This window comes from Schistocerca americana, chromosome 1 (genome assembly GCF_021461395.2).
Source record: "Schistocerca americana isolate TAMUIC-IGC-003095 chromosome 1, iqSchAmer2.1, whole genome shotgun sequence".
Taxonomy (NCBI): domain Eukaryota; kingdom Metazoa; phylum Arthropoda; class Insecta; order Orthoptera; family Acrididae; genus Schistocerca; species Schistocerca americana.
Window position 1 is genome coordinate 872,965,524 of NC_060119.1, and position 20,898 is coordinate 872,986,421.

At 38.9% G+C, this 20,898-nt stretch overlaps 1 protein-coding gene across 3 annotated transcripts in view; it reads right to left on the reverse strand.

Annotated features, from left to right (window-relative positions):
* The window catches only part of LOC124547136 (beta-glucuronidase-like), a 216,956-nt gene that overhangs the window by 28,970 nt on the left and 167,088 nt on the right, over positions 1-20,898 (reverse strand). For all 3 annotated transcript variants that reach the window (XM_047125089.1, XM_047125088.1, XM_047125087.1), the window contains exons 6-9: positions 14,234-14,427; positions 10,968-11,114; positions 2,768-2,940; positions 1,409-1,552 (exon numbers count right to left, since the gene is read on the reverse strand). In XM_047125089.1, coding sequence (XP_046981045.1) covers positions 1,409-1,552; positions 2,768-2,940; positions 10,968-11,114; positions 14,234-14,427 — 658 coding nt within the window. The remainder of the gene's footprint in view (positions 1-1,408; positions 1,553-2,767; positions 2,941-10,967; positions 11,115-14,233; positions 14,428-20,898) is intronic.

Genomic DNA, 20,898 nt, shown 5'->3' on the forward strand with positions numbered 1-20,898 from the left:
CAGGCAAGCTTTTTTTTTTTTTTTTTTGTGCATGCTTGTCGACTAAGTGCTTCTGCTTTTTGATGAGTGGTCTTCCTTAATTCAAAAAAACTTTCCTACAACATTGTTTTACATTTGTAAGATGATAATAATATGCCAATAACAGAATATCTCTGAACATATGACTCCCACTTTGTATTGCAGCATTTGGATATGACATCAGTTTTTAGTTTTTCTGACAGTATAGTGCAATCACAGAGTGCATTTCATTTTTGTGGACTTGCAAAGCAGAGGAATATTCAATATTTTCTACCTGATAAAAGCCTTTCTACAAATTTATTGTTCAAATATTATCTGAGTTTATAAAAAATCTCACAGTCTGTTAGCAAGTGAATGCTGAAATGAGTGTTTGTGATAAATTAACCAAGGATTGATTTTAGTCTTTCACCTGCTACTGAGCAGTCATTCAACTGAGACAACCAGCACAGTATGTTAACAGAGGCATACATCAATGCCCATTTTTTTTCACACTTACATTCTGGAACCACATGTGGCTTGGTCACTCTTCAACACATTCTTCCATCCAATGCTACAGGTCCTGCAAATTTAGTAGTGCAGTCTCTGTGGGTTATGAGAAATTAGAAGTGCCAGTTGAATGAGACTTTGTGTTGTTCCATGTGGTGGAACTCTTTAGCTTAGCTTGAGAGCTATGTTTGTAAAATGCAGTGATCTGGATTTGAGTCACAGTTCACAGGACAGTTTAAAATGCATTCGAGAATCATTTACTGCATCATTCATCATTTGATATTCCTTCAAAATGTATTTTATTTCGTAAATGAAAGGGGGGTTTTGTTCCTGAATGAAAGTAACAAATCAGTGGCCAACATTTATACTCAAAACTTGATTTATAGTTTTCACTTTATGTATTTTTTTAAAATTCTTTTGTTAGAGTATAGTGGTTAAAATGCTAGATTTGTATTTGGAGAACAGGTTTCCAATCACCATCTGGTATTCCTGATTTGAATCCTCTATTGTTTCCCTAAATTGTGTCAGGTCAGTACCAAAAGAGTTTCATCAACATGGAATGCACAAATTATTTCACAAATTTATTTAACTGTGTTAGGCTTCCACTATTGCAGATATCAATAATGACAGACATACTAAAGAATTATAGTTCTAGTTCTCATTTAACAGCTGCAACTTCCAAATCTATCCCTTTTTACACACAGTGCAGTCTGTGTAGTAAAATGACATCAAGGTTTGTGATTTAAAATTACAGAGATGAAATATGACAATACATCAGTGCTTATGGTCACAAGTGAATGATACTTTGTAAGCCAGAAGACTAGTTAATTTGATGAATCTTTTCAGGTAACTAACTTAATATAATTTCAGTTGTTCACAGAAATAATAATTCTACTTTCCTTACCTATAATAATCCTCCGTTCCATTTAAGTATGTGCGTGGCTCGTTAGCTACAGACCAAATGATAGCACTTGGCCGATTCTTGTCTCTGTTGATTAATTCAGTTAGAGAACGCTTATGATTTTCAAGTAGCTCATCTGAGTAATTTCTGAAAGAGACATATTAAGAGTGTAAAGTTATATATTCTGCCAATTATGTAACATATAGAATGAAGGAGGTCACAAAAAGGAAACACCAATGAAATGTAATGCTGTTTGCTCAAGTATAAAAATAACTATTCTAAAAGATATTCTTATTTATGTAAGAGTCCCTTTATATGTAAAGGTAGTATGTGAGACCATTCAGCTCTGTTCATTCAGGACTGAATTGGTGCATGTGTCATGCTGTCATCACCATCCTCCTGGCCAGTGATATCTGTGCTGGTGTGACTGTGTAAGTAGGCAAGCAAGGGCAATAAAATTGTATTTATATAATTGTGGTAAGAAATGTAGGATTACTTGGATTATCTTCTTGCTCCTTCATGCCCATGCATCCGCAACTGCTCATCCTGTTGGTAACCTCAAGGAAACCCTTATATCTAAAAGACAAACAGTGCTGAACTAGAAACTGAGGGAAAATGGCAAAACTCTGGAAAACCTTAAGGAATTTAAATCTGACATATGGCACATGTGACTTGCTACGTGGGAAAATGAAACACCCTTGGCACCCCTAGTAGAGCAGTGGTGGTGAGAGTCAGACGAAGATGACAGATAAAAGACAGGCTTGATGAGCTTATTGATGTGCATGAGCAAGGGCAGAACACTGAAGAACCAGATGTTTTTAAAAAAGTTCACGCAGAAGATCAAATGGTGCTTTCAAACTTGACAGAAGCCCTTAACTCAATTGAAAAATGGTTAAAAATTCTAGAAAAAAAAAACAGACTCCAATAAAATACACATTTCTGCTACTAGAAGGAGGATAAAACATTTATTAGTGTGCTACGAGGAAATTTTATGTAACCAAAAACAGACCTGTCAGATGGTACACTTGGATTTTACGAAGCCTTCAGTATCACAATAACATTGGTATACATTGTCGTAATACATAATACTGTATTGTAATATAATTTGTTATATTGCTGAAACATTATTAAACATTTTTCTTATAAACTAGATTGTTTTCTTTAGTCTCTGGTCCCAACTGTACATAATTTGTGTGTGTTTATATGTAAAATTGAATCTCGACTTATACAAATTCGACTTGCATGATTATCACTCATTCTCACCTATCACATAAGTATGGGGTACTACAGTATGACCAAGTGCTGGTTATTTATGGTAAAAATGTGGCATATTATCTTATTTATTGCAGTTGCTGAACTTACTCAATATTCACTGCAGGGCATTCATCAATGATGATGAAACCTTCTTTATCTGCAAAGTCCATGATTTCCTCTGCATAAGGATAATGAGATGTCCTGTATGAATTTGCTCCCACCCACTTCAGCAAATCATGATCACGAGTTACCAGTGGGAGATCAAGACCTTTTCCACGAATCTGTAATATAAATGGCTAGAGAAACTACAGAAAATTTCAGTTTTAAACGAAGTCTCAACTTTTTGATTGTAAAAATGAAAGAGATAGCTCCACAGATAACATTCAATAATACTGCCATGTATTTTAGTTTGTTATATGTGACACATTTCTGCTTTTCAGGGCAGTTTCCTCTTTGGAGCAGACTGAAGCAGTCTGTCCCAACTCTCACTGATCATATACACACTAAAATAGAAGACAATAGAATGAAGGCTAGAATTCTAAATGTTTTGTTATGCAGCTATTTCACATAAGATCATATTGCAGTAAATACACAAAGAAACATAAATATGGCACTTAATTTCCTCTATTTCTATGGAGTCAACCAAAAATACAGTAAGTAAACTTGAAATGGTATCATTTTCCATGAGTATAATACTGGTTCAACATCCGTTGGCAGAAGAAAATACTTCAAATTTAACAAATTGTTAAATTTGAGTTTTGCAATGATGCCAACCCACATACTAACTTATCATTGTCTATCATGCTAGGACATGTATAAAAGAATGTACCTACTGTGCACACAATATTGCTATCAGTCACATTTTGTAATTTCTCTAATTAATTTTTCCTATTTATCATTTCCTTCATAAAATCTGAGAGGATGTGCTCCCAAAAATTTTGAACGTTCTTTTATGCATTAGAGATATAACATGTGTGCATGATACCTTAAGGTTTTCATCAAACTGAATACTACTTTTACTCAAGGATAACTTTCTTGAATCACCAAACAAGATGTAGCAACTCTTTAGATTAACAATATAAAAAAGAAGTAAAACAAACTTAGATTAGAAAGATGAAGTGGGTAGTATCTGCAGAAGTCTGGAAGAGACCTGTATCTCAACAGTGGATAATAATGGCTGATGATGATAATGATGATGATGATGATGCTCTTATTATCTGGCAAAAATTATGAGGTATCATGCATGGCCACATAATAAACTAGAACAGACAAAAATGACAAAATTAATATCTGATGATGAGAAGATTATCATCCAGAAAGATGGATATATATTTAAACTATGGTATACTTTAACATATGACCTGCCACGATAGCCGAGAGCACTATTGCACTACTTCCTGGATTTGGGTAGGTGCGCTGGCCCCAGATCGAATCTACCCGGCAGATTAACGATGAGGACCAGTATGCCGACCAGCCTGGATGTGGTTTTTAGGCAGTTTTCTACATCCCGCTAGGTGAATACTGAGCTGGTCCTCACGTTCCACCTCAGTTACCCAACTAGCAGACATTTGAACACGTTCGCACTATTCCATGTCTTCCACTAGACGCAGACAGCTGGGGTACACTAATTCTGTCCCAGGGGGTTGGGGGTGGTGGCAGGAAGGGCATCTAGCCACCCTCTGCAACTAACACTCCAAATCAAGAGTAACACAGATGACCCCATATGACATGGGACAAACGCTCCAAGAAAGAAAGAAATACAGTAACATATTGTGTACACTGAAATATTGTATGAGTATTGATCTTTGCTGGTGTCATGTTGTAGTTGGAACCATTGAAACCCTCAATCATAAATTAATTTTAGTTGTTTCCTATGAGCTTTAAGCCATTTTAATATTGGAGGAAGATGTGGAGGATAAAAATCATAGTGGGAGACTGACAGATGAAAACACTAAGCAGATTCAGAAGAATGTAGGCTGCAGTAGTTACTCGGAGATGAAGAGGCTTGCACAGGATATAGTAGCATGGAGGGCTGCATCAAACCAGTCTTTGGACTGAAGACCACAACAACAACTCAAATTGTAATTGTGTGCTAGCTATGTTGAAAGATGAAAACATAAATACCACATGGTATAACAATACTGTGATTAATTAATTTTGAAAAGCTCATTGTGTCTTGGGAAAAGGGTAAGCCATACTCAACTGACCAAAATTCACTCAAAGGTTTCCCACTCCCCTTCTGTAAGCCAGCTATATATTATAAGTTGACCAAAGGATGCTTGCAGTTCTGTAGAGTCAAGTTCAATCCAGAATTTGACTGGTATCTGCACAATCATTGGTATGCTTTACTATTATACTTTGCATGTGACTGATGATAAAAAGTCTAAGCCAGTCTGTCCTTATCTGTAATTGTGATATAAGGAGAGGTTATTCGTGTAGTACGTAAGGAAATATGAATGTTTTAGTTGGACCACTTTTCTTGCTATATGATAGATGGTGCCATAATAGTCACAAACGTATAAGTATGTGGTATCACGTAACATTCTGCCAGTGCGGACGGTATTTGCTTCATGATACATTACCCATGTTAAAATGGACCGTATGCCAATTGCGGAAAAGGTCAGTATCATGTTGATGTATTGTCAATGCATGTGCGAACATTACAGAAGGCAAACTACTCACTGTTGAGAGGAGTGTCGTTACACGTATTGCCAAATGCATTGGGTTGACAGACGTCATTTTGAGCATTTATTGCATTAATGTGGTATTTACAGGTAGTCACGCTGTAACAGCATGCATTCTCAGAAATGATAAGTTCACAAAGGTACATGTATCACATTGGAACAACCGAAATAAAATGTTCAAACGTACCTACGTTCTGTATTTTAATTTAAAAAACCTACCTGTTACCAACTGTTCGTCTAAAATTGTGAGTCATATGTTTGTGACTACTACAGTGCCATATATCAGAAATTGAAAAAAGTGGTCCAGCTACTAAAACATTCATATTTCTTTGCGTACTACATGAATATGTAATAAAAATGGGGGTTCCTATTTAAAAAAACGCAGTTGATATCCATTTGACCTATGACAGCGCTATCTAGTGGACCAACCATAGCGCCATCTGGTTCCCCCCTTCAAACTAGACAAGTTTCGTTCTTTGTAGTTTTTTCGTTTGATGCTTATTTCATGAGATATTTGGACTGGTCACGATCAATGGACCACCCTGTATATAGAGGAGATGACGGGTCATAGGCTGGCACAATGAAAAGAGTGACATACATTTAAGCTTTCTTCCAACGTAAAAAATGCGAGCGCGCGCACTCGCGCACGCGCCCACACACACACACACACACACACACACACACACACACACACACACAAAATCACTGTCTCCAACCACTGGAGCCAGACTGCAAACCGCAACTGCAACTGTGCCTTATGCAGGCAGCAATCTGGTGTGGGTGGTGAGGATAAAGAGGAAGCATAGGGAGAGGATTGGGAGGGTAGAAGGTTATGGGTGGAGGAAGGTGTAGTGTTCCTTGTGGCATATGGGTAAGATGTGGTTCGGATAGTTTAGGGCTGCTAGGTGCAGTCAGGAGATTGGGGAAGGGGGGCAGGGGAGGGGGCCAGGAAAGGGAGGATGTAGAGAAGGGTAGAAAGCTAATGAGTATGTGGTGGAACAAAAGGCAGTGTAGTGCTGGAGTGGGAGCAGGCAAGGTCCCGGGAAGATGGAGGCCAGGGGCTAATGAAAGTTGAGGTAAGGGGGTACGCGAATGTAGGCTATACTGCAGAAAGAGTTCCCAACAGCACAGTTCAGAATAGCTGGTGTTGGTAGGAAGGATCCAGATGATGCAGGCTCTGAAGTAGTCACTCAAGTGAATCACATTATGTTGGGCAGCATGTTCAGCAACTGGGTCCAATTGTCTCTTGGTCACAGTTTAGCAGTGGCCATTCATGTAAACAGACAACTGTTAGTTGTCATGCCCATGTAGAAAGGAGCACAATCTTTGCAGATTAATTTGTTTATCACATGGCTTCTTTCACATATGGCCTTGCCATTGATATGAAGGAGACGCCTGTGGCTGGAATGGAGTGAGTGGTGGTGGTGGTTTGAGGATGAATGGGCAGGTCTTGCATCTAGGTCTGCGGCAGGGATATGAGCCATGATGGAAGGGGTTGGGAGCAAGGGCGGGGTATGGATGAACAAGGATACTTCACAGGTTCAGTGGGTGGTGGAATACCACCGTGGAAGGGGTGGGAATGATGGTAGGTAGATATTCTTTATATTCATGGACAATGGGAGGTGGTCAAAACCCTGGCACAGAATGTGATTCAGCTGCTCCATTCCTGGGTGGTACTGAATCCTGAGAGGAGCACCCCTTTGTGGTCAGACAGTGGACATGTGGGAGGTGATTGGAGAAACAAGGTAAAGCAGATCTGTTTCAGGTGAAAGCATAATTTTGGTATGCTGTAGTATCTGGGAATAAGCAAGCCACTTCTAATCACAGTCATATTTCATTCCTTTCAGTTTTTTCAAAAGTGTGTGAGAAAGTTGTCTTTGATAAAATACTAATTTATTACACTAAGCGGTACAGACTGGCTTTCATAAAGGATTCTCTGCAGAGTAAGCAATACAAGACCTTTAAAATTAAGTGCTAGCTGAGCTAAACAAGAAAAAAATCCTGTACATATATTTTCTGACTTTGCAAAGTGTTTGACTCACGTATCTTCAAAATTCTTCTAAAGTTTTATGATGCCATTCTTCTTCATGAAAACAGAAAGCAGAGGGTGTCAGGGGGAAAATATATCACAGACATGGAACTATCCATCAAACTGGGGAACATAATGTGGGGTCCCAGAAGGATCACTACTGAACTCACTCTTGTTCTTAACTTATGTAAATAACCTTTCAGTGACTTTAAAACTCAGTTAAAAAATGTAATGTTGGTTGATACCGCAAACATACCAATCAAGGGTTGAAACTCAACACTAGCAGACACAACTCAGATGGTCGCTGAATAGACATACAAGTGGTTCACACATAATGGTTCAAGCCTTAATTCCACAAAGACTCACATAATGTGATTTAAAACAACCATCTGCACCAAAAATTAGTATCAGAAGTACATGTAAAATACTGTATAAAACACACTGTGTAATATTCCTTGGGATCTAGTTGGGTAACAGGTTAAAATGGAGTCAATACATATACAAACTGAATGAGAAGCTCAGTTGTGTGTGCTTTGTCCTCAGATGCATTTCTCACTGTGTTGACCCAAAGACAAGAATTTTGACTTATTTTACATTTTTCCAACCCCTGTTGTCTTATGAATTATCTTCTATTGTAATCCTCTTTAACGATCTTGGAATTCTTACATCACTTTCCAATACAACTACTACTTAACTTTTTTCTGAAAAGTAATCTTTGGTGCCCCTAAAATGATTAAATTTTTTACTCAGCATAAGTTACCAGTAAGAATATTGTGTAGAGTAGATAGTCATATATGTTGGAGAAGCCCTTTTAAGATATTGGAATTCTTACAGTGGCTCCAAAATACAGTTGTTCATTAATGGTTTTTGTTACTGCAAATAATCTTCAATTCCAGCTGAACTGTAGTGTAAGATATTAAACATGCTCCCAACTAACACCAAGTTATACATCAGGAATCCTTACCAGTTCAAAAGAAAAGAAAAAAAAAGCATACCTAATTAGTGACACTTTCTACAAATTATCTGAATGGCTGGCTTCAAAGATTGAAATTTCTGTTAGCTATATAGTCAGTAACATTATTTTTCATAAATCTGAATGAGAAGAATTAATGTACTGTAAATAGGACTCAGTATTTATAGATGTAGGTAACTATTTTCTTTGAAAAATGCCACTGCAAACAACAAAATGTTAAGCTACCAATTGCAAATAAACGGCAACTACTTAATTTAACTAAGGAAGCAGAAACTTTTCAGAGATGTTGCTTGTTTTCTAATTTAATTGACTGAAATTACTTGGCAGAAGTGTGAATAGTATTATGTGCACTGTGATGACTTACTGTTAATGTTGTTGTCTTCAGTCCAGAGACTGGTTTGATGCAGCTCTCCATGCACTCTAGCCTGTGCAAGCTTCTTCGTCTCCCAGTACCTACTGCAACCTACATCCTTCTGAATCTGCTTAGTGTATTCATCTCTTGGTCTCCCTCTATGATTTTTACACTCCATGCTGCCCTCCAATACTAAATTAATGATCTCTTGATGCCTCAGAACATGTCCTACCAACCAATCCCTTCTTCTAGTCAAGTTGTGCCGTAAATGTCTCTTCTCCCCAATTCTATTCAGAATCCTCATTATTAGTTATGTGATCTACCCATCTAATGTTCAGCATTCTTCTGTAATGTACTGTTAATACAGTACACAAATTAAGTTTCTACCTTTTACTTGTCTTTTGTTAATATAGACCCTCTCATTCTAGATCTCCAAAGATACTCTTTGTTTATTGGATGTGCAGAACACAATGAATGAATGAATGAATGAATGAATGGATATAACAGAGCTTCTGTGAAATTTGAAAAGTAAGAGACATGTACTGATGGGTTTCAAACTGAGACTGTAGGTCAAGAGTTTTGCCTTGATAGCTGAACTGGGAAGAGCACTGCATACAGAAGACAACAATCTGTGTTTGAGTCCTGGTCCAGTACACAGCGTTAATGTCAGGAAATTTCACAACAGTGTGCACTCTGCTATGGAGTAAAAGATCCATCATTCAACAACAATTTCCTGTGATGGTAAATATTTGTTAATGAGTTGGGCAAAGCTCCTTTGTTTAACTTTAGTAGGGACTTCAAAAGCAATTGGATTAGTATGAGGAATAAATATACGCCAATGGATCATATACAAAACTGTTTTGATTTGCCAAAACTATAGTTTCATTCGCTTTGCCTGCAGAAGAATTTCAACAAGGAGTGAATGACCTCAAAACAAAGTTTAACTGAATAATTGTGGAACTAGATTGATTTACAGTCAATATGCAGCTGTCCTGTAATGGGTCCATGGCTGTCCAAAGGATTATGAAATTGAGTTGTCCTCACTCAGAATTCAGACCGTTGTACAATAATGAGAATCACTTATGATAACATGCTTCATTTTAAAATCCAAACATGGACTACAATTGTGTTGCATACTATGATATGCTTTATGAATTTATAATATGGCAAGTGCTAATGCACATCAGTGACACTTGAAAATATCTTATACACTGAAAACAGTTTTGGAGTAAAAACTGGATAATTAATAAAGTTGCCTCATGAAAATGTTGTTTCATAAATACAATGCAAATGTAATGTCAACCAGAATGAAACAAATAGTAGGGATCTGGAATAATGTTACTGAAACAGTTAATGAATTCATAAATTTATATGAATTGAAAATTATGATGTATTGGCACAGAAACAAGTAAACAGGGTGGTACAGTGACTTGGAGTTCATTTGATTCATTCAAAAATGGATTCCCAATGTGACTGAAATGGAACATGGACCTAAAATGTGCAAAACCTTCAAAAATTGAAAGCTGCCTAATGGAAATAAGTGTAGTGAATAATGAGCGGGAAAACACATGGATCTGTTGTGTAAGAATTGAAGGTATAGTGAAACCTATGAAAGTGATGGTCATCACGTATATTCAGACAAACTATCAAACGAAGGGTGAAGGAAGTTCTTAACTAATTGCTCACTGAAAAACATCCTAGGTGACAATCTAAGGCAAGATTGGTTCATTAACCAGGAAACAGAAATAGCATTGTGGTATGTGTTAAAGTTTAGAATCATAATCTACCTAGAAATTTATAAGAAGCCATTATTGAGCAGTGAATGATAGCCAACTGATTATGATAAAGCTTACAACATGATTTTAGCAGAAACAACAACAAAAGTGTTATCTCGTAAGACATAAAATACATGTCTCAATCATGCTAGTAATAGTAACAATAAAATCGTACTTTGAATAACAGATTTATGCAAGGGCCACAACACTGACAATTATTTACAGTAATTAAAATAGAATTTACTCCCTCCTTGTTCACTGAACATCATGGCATGGAAATCCATATAGAATTCACAATAACAGTCTCATGCTAGTTTTCACTTAATACACAGATTCAGCAGGACCATTTAAAAGAAATAAAACTAAACTACATCAACACTGCCCACTGTTAATGATCTGTTTTCATGCTAATATCACATTTACACTAAAATATACAGAAATATAAAATAGGTGTGGGGAGAGGTCAGAGGTGGAGAACAAGTCTTGGATGCTTACATCAGAATCTTCATGTCTACCAAATCCTCTAATGTAAATAGGTTTCCCATTAATAACCAATGATGAATTGTCCCAGGAGAGCTGCCGTATTCCTATGGGTAGCCGGTATACATCATCTGTTGCCATCTCTGAAGAATTCACATGAACCTGTTTGCAAAAAACAAACGAATTATGCTTGACAATGATAATGTTCAAATTATAGAATACTATATATTTAAAGGAAAACTAATTTGTAATGAATCTACTACTAAATAATGTTAGTTACGCAGTAGGCCTGTTTAAATGGTAGCATTGTAAGCTACATATAAAACCTTTTAGACTGTTGGGTTAAGAAGTGAAAAGCCTCATGGAGACAGGTTGAGTGGTTTGTGGGGTTGAAAGACCAGACTACAAAGGTCATCGGTCCCTTCCTCATGGAGACAGAGCAGGTCAGATACAAAAATGATTGGAAGACACAATGGCTTGGAAATGGCAGTGAGATATGTTGACAAGGGGAAGTGAGACTGGCATTAGACGCATACATAAGACAAAAGGCATATACAAAGAAAAATGATTTAAAAACAATTGATGAAGTTAAACATGTACACCAAATGAAAAGAAGACAGAAGAATTCAGAGAGAGAGAGAGAGAGAGTGGGGGGGGGGGGGGGGGGGGGAGAGCAGAGAAAGGGAGAGGGGTAAGGAGAGAAGAAATGAGGAAACGGAAGAATATAGGAAGCTCTAAGTAAGTGGAAAATGTAGAATCAAAGCTGGAAACAGACCGCTGATTGGATATGAGGAACACATGAGGAAATAATGGCTTACCTTAGAAGACAGGTTAAAGAAAGGGAGACCTATATTTACAGTCTGTGCAGACTTAGAGAAAGCTCTTGACAATGTTGACTGGAATACACTCTTTGAAATTTTGAAGATAGCAGAGATAAAATACAGGGAGAAAAAGGCTACATAGAACTTGTACAGAAACCAGATGGCAGTTGTAAGAGCCTAAGGGCATGAAAGAGAAGTGGTGGTTGAGAAGAAAGTGAGACAGGACTGTAGCCTATTCCCAACCTTATTCAATCTGTACATCAAGCAAACAGCAAAGGAAGCTAAAGAAAAATTTGGTGGAGGGATTAAAATTCAGGGACAAGAAATAAAAAAATTTGAGGTTTTACAATGACATTGTAATTATGTCAGAGACAGTAAAGGACTTGGAAGAGCAACTGAATGGAATGGGAAGTGTCTTGAAAGATGGACATGAGATCAACATTAGCAAAAGCAAAACAAGGATAATGGAATGTAGCTGAATTAAATCAAGTGATGCTGAGGGAATTAGATTAGGAAATGAGACACTAAAAGAAGTAGATGAATTTTACTGTTTTGGTGGTAGAATAACTGGTGATGGTTGAAATAGAGGGCATATAAAATGTTTACTAGTAAGGGTGAGAAAAGTATCTCAAGAAGAGAAACTTGCTAACATCAAATATAAATTTAAAGTTAGGAAGATTTTTCTGAAGGTATTTTTCTGGAGTGTAGCCTTGTATAGAAGTGAAAAGTGGACATAAGAAGTTCAGATGAGAAGAGAACAGAAGTTTCTTTAAAATAGTGCTACAGAAGAATGCTGAAGATTAAATAGGTACAATGCATAACTACTGCAGAGGAACTGAGCAGAACTGGTGAGAAAAGAAATTTAACTAAAAGAAGGGAACAGATGACAGGACATTCTGAGATATCAAGCAATTGTCAGTTTAGTACTGGAGGGCAGTGTGGGGGTAAAAATTGCAATGGGAGGCCAAGAGACAAGCACAGTAAGCAGGTAAAATTGATGTACCTTGCAGTAGTTATTTGGAGATGAAGAGTCTTGCACAGGATAGAATAGCATGAAGCACTGCAGCCAACTAGTCTTTGGACTTAAGACCACAAAAACAGCATCATTTTAAACATACAGATTAATGCATATAAACACGTATTAAAGTTACAAATTATATTTAATCCTTGTATATCTACATACCTACATGGCTTTTAAGTTACCATGTTGTTTACCACAGTTAATGGTACATCATGATATCAGAGCCTACTTAAAGACAAATGTTGTTATTCACCTTTTGTCTTGCATTTCAGATCTCTCTAAAATCATCTGAAAGTTTCCTATCGAAAACCTGCAGATCGCAATTATTACGAATGTGGTGTTACGTAAATACTTTTGAATTAAAGGAGACTACTCACTGAAAAGCAGAAGTGTTGAGTCATCGATAGGCACACACACAAAGAGAGACAGTTACAGAAATTGGTGCACTAGTATATATTTCATCATTGTTTACTCCAAAAACTACTCATGTATAGTTCTCAATTTTCATTCTCTATTTATAGGAAAAGCCCTCTATGAGGGGTGCCTTTTTGAATAAATTGGTAATGCTGTAAACAGTGCCCCTATGACAACAGTAAACACAGAAATTTAATTAGTTGGCTTATCTGTATTTCCCCTTCTTAATACAGTGCACACTGTAGCTGCACCTCTCAATAACTGATGAAGTCAAATTTGAGATGTCTCCATAATTGCGAGTGACTTGTTCAGTTCCCAACAAACTACCTGTACAGCTTTGTGAAACACAGACTATCATGCCATTACATATTCTCAAAAAAAGTTACATTCATAGGTGCAGAAGCTGGTCTCTGTCAGGTAAGATCAATAAGCCATTTTCTTATAGAATTTGATTGACAGAATGTCTGTCTCAGTACAGAGTAATATTTGCCTTACCAATGTAATAGAGCTATGGGACTGATGTCTACAACTTGGTGTAATTTTTGCTCATTAACTATTATTTCCTCACAAGCTTTGATTTAAACAAACTGCAAACATGTATAAAAACAGATTTTTCCTTATACTAAACTTTCTTTATTTTAAGCTATATCTTTTTCTTACAAATTTATCAACTAAAATACACAATTTTTCAGTTCCAATATTTTCTTTTAATAATTTCAATCACCAGTTTTCTCCTCTGATTGTGAAAACATTCTGTTGGCACCTACCTAAATAGGGAGAAATGATCATCATGATAAAATAAGAGAAATCAGGATTCACACAGAAAAATTTAAGTGCTCATTTATCTCGCCCGCTGTTCAAGAGTGGAATGGTAGAGACAGCTTGAAGGTGGTTCATTGAACCCTCTGCCAGACACTTAATAGTGAGAAGTTGAGAAATCACATAGATGTGGATATAGATAACATTTTATGCAGTATGAGACTGATACTGCTGACATATAACTATAAATTCAATGTAATACTTGCCTCAAGAGTGTAGAGGTAGCCTGGATTGGGATGCATGAGGTATGGCCACCAAGGATTGGCATTTGTCACAATCAGTTCTCCTGTGAAACCAGTGCTTGTAGCCACAGACAGACCTTCTGCATCCAAAAGGGATACAGAACAAGAAGGCAGCTCAGCAGACTGTCCATCAAATGTCACATTGTAGTACACAGTGCCTGCAAATACATTACTTCATTTATTACTATTACTATAAAGAAGACAAAACATGGAAGTTTTTTGTGAAAAAAAAAAGCCTGACAAATTTTTCATTTCTGAAAATACTTTGATCACATTATTAGCAGTCGTACACATAATATTTACATGCTGTAATATTCGTAACAATATGTATATGTACAAAAATTGTACCTTTTTCAGTATTAAATTAAAAAAAGGAATATAATTATTGAAAATGTTCTCTAATTGGTTGCACAGATGGATGTGCTTGTCGTATCATGGACTGTTGTATACTGTCAAACACAATGACTAGTGATTAATAGTTTTGTAAACCTCCATGAAATCTTACGAAGAGTACCTTCATTAGCAATGTCTGTTGCAGAAACCAATTATTTTAACAGAGCCAGCCAAAGTCTCATTGGACAGAATCTATACTCTGCTATCTGACAATTTTACATACAAAAATGATTGTGGTAGCTGCTAAACTAATAGGAGAAAAGAAATGCAACCTTATGCAGCCTGGGTTGTTGACCTACAAGTATTCAACTGTAAATGAAATTTTAAATGAATGCTGGCTACTGTCAGCCTAAAAGTAAGAATTGTGAGTAGATGGAACATTAGCTCCCAGTGGCCAGTGAGCACAGTTTACTGATCTTTGGATTAAGACAACAAGCATGTTAAAATTATTGCAAGATGGGCTAGCCTCACCTGGCAGAACTTGCCAATTCAATGTAATGCACAGCATGAGCAAGACAGTTTCTCCATCACTGGAGTCTTGGTAGTATCGCTGAGCACGTGCACAGGAGAAGCATATTGGCACAACAAGTACACTGCTTTCTGGTATAAATAACAGCTGATTTTGTTGGTTGGTTGGTTTGTGCGAGGTTGAAGGGACCAGACCTCAAAGGCCATCAGTCCCTAGCTGACTTTGTAACAGACTCATTTGTAGTCTATCAATACCATCAGGATGCAGGGACTGCACCAGATGAGGAGATGACATGGAGCTGCCAGCAGCAGTCACAGGGTCTAGTCCCCATTGGGCTACCTGCTTCCTGCATTAAATCTACCCACCAGACCTTGTGCCACAGTGCAGTGGCCCACTGGACCACACCAACCGCAGCCAGGCTCCTGCACAGAGGTAGGGGGTTGCACCACAACCACAGTGGTCACCTTCTGACAATGTTGCGACTTGCCTTGACTGCCTGAATGGTGTGGTCACTTATCAAAGAGAGGCTACCTCTGCAAGATTCCAGTATTTGCAGCTGGCATTGGTGCTCTGTTTCATGTAACATAGCTCCAGGACCAGCACAGTGTGGATGTCAGCAGAGCAGGTCACCAGCACATGTTGCAGCCAGGTGGATGGATGCTAGTGGCCAACTGAGGGTCTACTTACCCACCCTGTGGCGCAGGGGCATGATTACCCCACCACACTGCAGAATCAATTTATAAATCGGAAATAAAGTGTCAGTTTTGACAGCCACTTCTTCCTGGGCCTCTTCATCCAGCCATCCAGTCTCACCTCTCAGCCGCTCTGCCTCCTGACAATATAGCCACCCAATATCCCCCCCCCCCCACACACACACACTATCCCTGGGGTTGGCTGTAAAGTGGTATCAGAAGTACTGACATCACCTTCAGTGGGCAGCAGAGAGTGCAAAGTCCATGCAGCATGATATCTGGGCCACACTCTGCAGTATCGATGTGGTGAGGTGAATGGAGAAACTGTTTGTTACTTTTTTGTGTATTTGACAGGGTTGGGGTCTAAGACGGAGTGTCATTGTAACTTGAGGGTTACTTTGCTCAGACTAGAAGAACCAGATAATGTGTCTGAATTTCATGGCAACACTAAAGAGCAGCATTTAGAGCCTTTGAGGTGTTCACAGTGTAGTCTGCTTGGGCATTCTGCACCATGTGCTGAACTGGTATCTGTAACCTGTTTTACATGCCATAGCTCCGGTCATGTTGTGAAGCAGTGTAGAGAACATAAATGGTTGATGACACAGCACAAGGTATAATTATCTTCTTTTTGTCAGTTGGTAATTACTGCCTATTTGCATTGTGTATGAATGAAGGATAAAAGCGTTGCAATGGCTAAGTGAGAGACTCAGTGTGTCGCTGGACCAGAGGCAGTCAAAGCATAAGTAAATGAAGTAGTGTAATGGAAGTTCAGAAAATATGGTCTTGAAGCTAGAAATGAGGACTTAGCATTGCTCAGGGCACTGAGCCTTGTAACAGATACAGCTGCTGCTACCTTAGTCAGTCCTTTCTCTGGAAAGTTATTTGAGGATGTGATGTTATTCATGGAGAGCCTGCATTGTTGGCAAGTATTGGTGTTGGTCCAATAACCAGGTGCTGCAGGTAATGAAGTTACATTTAACAGGCAACGCAAAGACTTTTTTTATATGCAAAGAAGCAACCAAATGGTGTCAGTGCAACCTGCTATGCTATAGATTGCGTGGGCAGTGTGATAATGATACAAGATCATTGGAATAAGTGGAAATAGATTTTCAGGTGGAGGCAGTTGGGTTTATGTAGTGTGTGGAAGTGCCTCACATAAGTGAGGTCTATGGTATGATCCTGTGGTTAGACATTTTGCGTTAACATCATGCCATAATTGACCTTTGATGATGTGTGGTCAAACTTAGTAGGAAGACATTACAGCTAGGGGAAGCCATCACCAATACAGATCTGTTGCAAGGTGTGTATGTCATCATGATCAGTCCAATTAAACTACATACAAATACATTAAGGCTTGATTCGCATGACTGTGTGCCAAGTGGCACCCAGAAGTCACTTTGGGTGAGTGTGGAGCCACACATACCAGTCAGAATGTTAACAGATGCGCTGGAAGGAAATGAAGTATTAGATTCAGCAAACTGTTTGGTTAAAAGGAGTACTGTAGGCATACATAGAAGGACGGTGGGGAGGTATCACTTGTCAATACTGAGTGTTTTGGTGCCGAAGATGTATAATTGACAAAGCGGATGTTGATAGCAAGACTGGACATTGTGGAGGAGGAGGACTGCTGCACAGAAGGTGTAAGCCACAAGCAGCCACAGACCACCGGTAAGATCGCATTACGTAACAAGGTGGAGCATCTAAAGGGAGTGGAGAGAATAAAGGTGGAGAAGCTGTAGATGAAATTTGAAGATCTGATTTTTCCTGAGTGTCCATGGCCTGCGACACATGTTATACATACAGACCTCCGACAGGGAATAAAGCACCAGTGTACCACAAAACATGTAGAATACCTCAGTATTTGCAGCCAGTTCTGAATAAGTTTATTACCCAGCAGTTGGCTGATGGAATAATATGAAATGGAGAGCAGGAATTGTGATCATGGTCCAAGAAATACAGATTTTGCTGTGATCATCACCATCTTAATAGTAAGTCTGAAACAGCTGCATATCCTATATCCAACATCTCAGAGACCATTTACAGTATGGGGCAGAGGCAGTATTTTTTGACCATGGATTTAAGAAGTAGATACCATCAGTCCCAGAGGGCTAACTGAAGATAGCTTTTCCAACACACTGAGGCCATTACCATTATTGGTCAATGTTGTTCAGCCTGAAGAATACTCCTGCAATATTTCAGCATTTGTTGGGTGGAATATTGGAGGGGCTGAAGCCTTGCCAGCATCTAGTTTGCCTGTATGACATAAATGTGTCCTCAAGGGATGTGAAAGAACACAGGCAACATTTGAGAGTATTATTTGAGAAGTTGTGAGCTACACATTTGATGTCGAGTATGCAGAAATATTACTTTGTATAGGAGGAAGTAATTTACACAGGGCACATGATTAGATAAGATGAAGTGAGAACAGATCCAAAACTGGTACAGGCAGTGTTAGATTTTCCAGATCTAAAGATGAGTCATGAACTACTGTAATTTTTGGGACTCTCAAACTATTACAGGAAATCTGTAAGTGGGTTCATTGGGATAGTGCAACCACTCACACAACTGCTGGAAAATAGTGCAAAATTGTGTGGATGGAGAAATGTAAGGGATATTCCAAGAGCTGAAGAGAACTTTTGGCATTGTGTCCAATGTAGGTGCTCACAGATCCCAGAGGGAGTTGATGTTGCCCAGTGGTGCATCTAATCATGTTCTACGTGTGTTCTGAGTCAGGAGATCAATGGTGAAAAATATTCTATTGCTTTTGCATTGAGATAACTTAACAAGACTGAAAGAAACTATTTGACCATGGAGAGAGAAATACTTAGCCTCACATGTGTAATGATGTATTTTTTATGTTACCTTTATGGGAAGAAGTTTAAAGCAGTGAGCAGTCATGCTGCTCCGAAATGGTTATTTGGGGTGAAGGACCTGTCCAGGAAACTAATGAGAGGAGTGTTAAGATTCAGTGAGTTTTACTACAAAGTAATTCACAAGCCAGTAAAGAAACAAGGAAATACAGGCACATTAAGCACAAAGGTAGCAGTAGTAAAAGTAATGGGTCAGGACCTCGCTGAATGGCAGGTGGTGTAGAATGCTGACAGCGACTGCAAACAACATGATACAACTGCTGCTCAGCATGTGTGACAGTCTGTTGGGCAAGGTAACAAGGATAGGGGCATGAGTGATAGTACTGGATAAGATGAAGGAAGAAGTTCAAAGGAAGTGCATGATCATGTGCTGTCTGGTCATGGAGGATGCAGAGCAACGAACCAAAGGGTCACGGAGAAATACTGGTGGAAGATAAGAAAAGGAAATATAGCTCAGTATTTGAAGAACTGTGTGCAGTGTGCACAGCATGCTGACATGAAATGTAAGCAAGTACAATCACAGGCACCGTCAGAAGCTTCAAAACCATTTGAGATGATTGGGGTGGATGTGTTAGAGGCATTTAATTGGTCTCCAGTGGAGAATCATTTTGTGCTGCCAATGACTGACTATTTCTCTCAGCATGCCAAGCCACACATGAGGGTGAATCTCTGCCGAGTAGTTAATACAGAATGTTAGTCAATATCAGCAAAGGCAACGATAAGTAACCATGATCTTGAGTGCCATGATACCTAGTAGTGACTAACTCTGCTTCACATAGCCTTCTTGAAGTTGACACACAGAGCCACCCAGCAGACCGATCTAATGGTAATACAGATCCTGGTAGTATGGATTTCCAGAGTGTGAAAGAGAATATGGTATTGTAAAAAAAGCTATATCTGACAGAATTTAAGAAGATATAAGACCGCACTATATCTGACAGAATTTAAGAAGATATAAGACCGCAGAGTACATAGTGAATGTTTACAAATTGTCTATGGCATGTGTCTTGGCAGACCATGAGAAGTGTAGAAGCATAACATGATGAAAGTTCTTGAGGAACTAATGGACTGTTAAGTGAGATAGATGTAAGCAACTAAATAGCATAAGGAGGCATTTAGCATGTAAGGGTGGAAGTCAAATATGGGCTCTGAACTCTGAAAATCTTGCTGCCAGATATTTTTTGAGAGTACTTCTGTTGTATATGTGACACATGGTAGGGAACAAGTCCTAAAGAAGACCCAAGGGACAAGGTCTTCTCCACGAAGGAGGTAATCTAGTGCCACTACCAGACTAAGAGTGAGAAGGTGCAGCAGAACATTCCATTACACACTGGTGGTCAGTGAGCACAGTGTCTTGACATTTGGATTAAGACAAGAACATTTGAAATTATTGCAAGATGGGCTAGCCTCACATGGTGTAGTTTGCCAGCACTCCGGTAATGCACGGCACAGGCAAGAGGATGTCGCCATCATCAGAGTTTTGGTGATGTTACCTACTACGTGACCAGGAGTGGTGCATTGGCACAATAAGTGCAATGATATTTGGTATAAATAACCTCGATTTTATAACAGATTCATTCGCATTCGAGAAGTACCATCACGACACAAGGGCTACACTATATAGGGAGACCACAGGGGGCTGCAGCTGTGGGTTAGAGAGCACACTGAGGTACCAGCTTCCTGCACTAAGTCCACCCACTGGACCTGGTGCCCAGTGCGGCAGGTCTGCTTCTCCACTCCAGCAGCAGTTGAACTCCTGCCGGGAGTGGTGGTTGCACCTCAGGCACAGCAGCTGCCTTACTAAACCATGGTGGGCACGTCTCTTGCTGCTCGCCTTTACCTCCTGGGTGCAGTCTGTTTCCGCAAGTACCACTAATGCCAGTGCTGTGGCTCACCATGGGCCTGACACTGAGTGCAGATGATGGCAAAGCTGGGCACCATCATATATTGCCACAAGCTGGATGGATGCTAGCTGTTGGCTGAGGAACTACTGTACCAGTGCACCTCTGTGGAGCAGGAGTGTGATTGCCTACCCACCACACCACAGAACCAATGTACAGGTCGGAAATAAAGTGTTAAACAGCCCCTTCTTCCTGAGCCTCATCGGCCTGCCGTCCAGTCTCATCCATTAGGCATTGAGCCTGCTGATAATACAGCCATCCAGTGCCACTCCTGTGGTTGCCTATATTACATGTTGTGGGATCC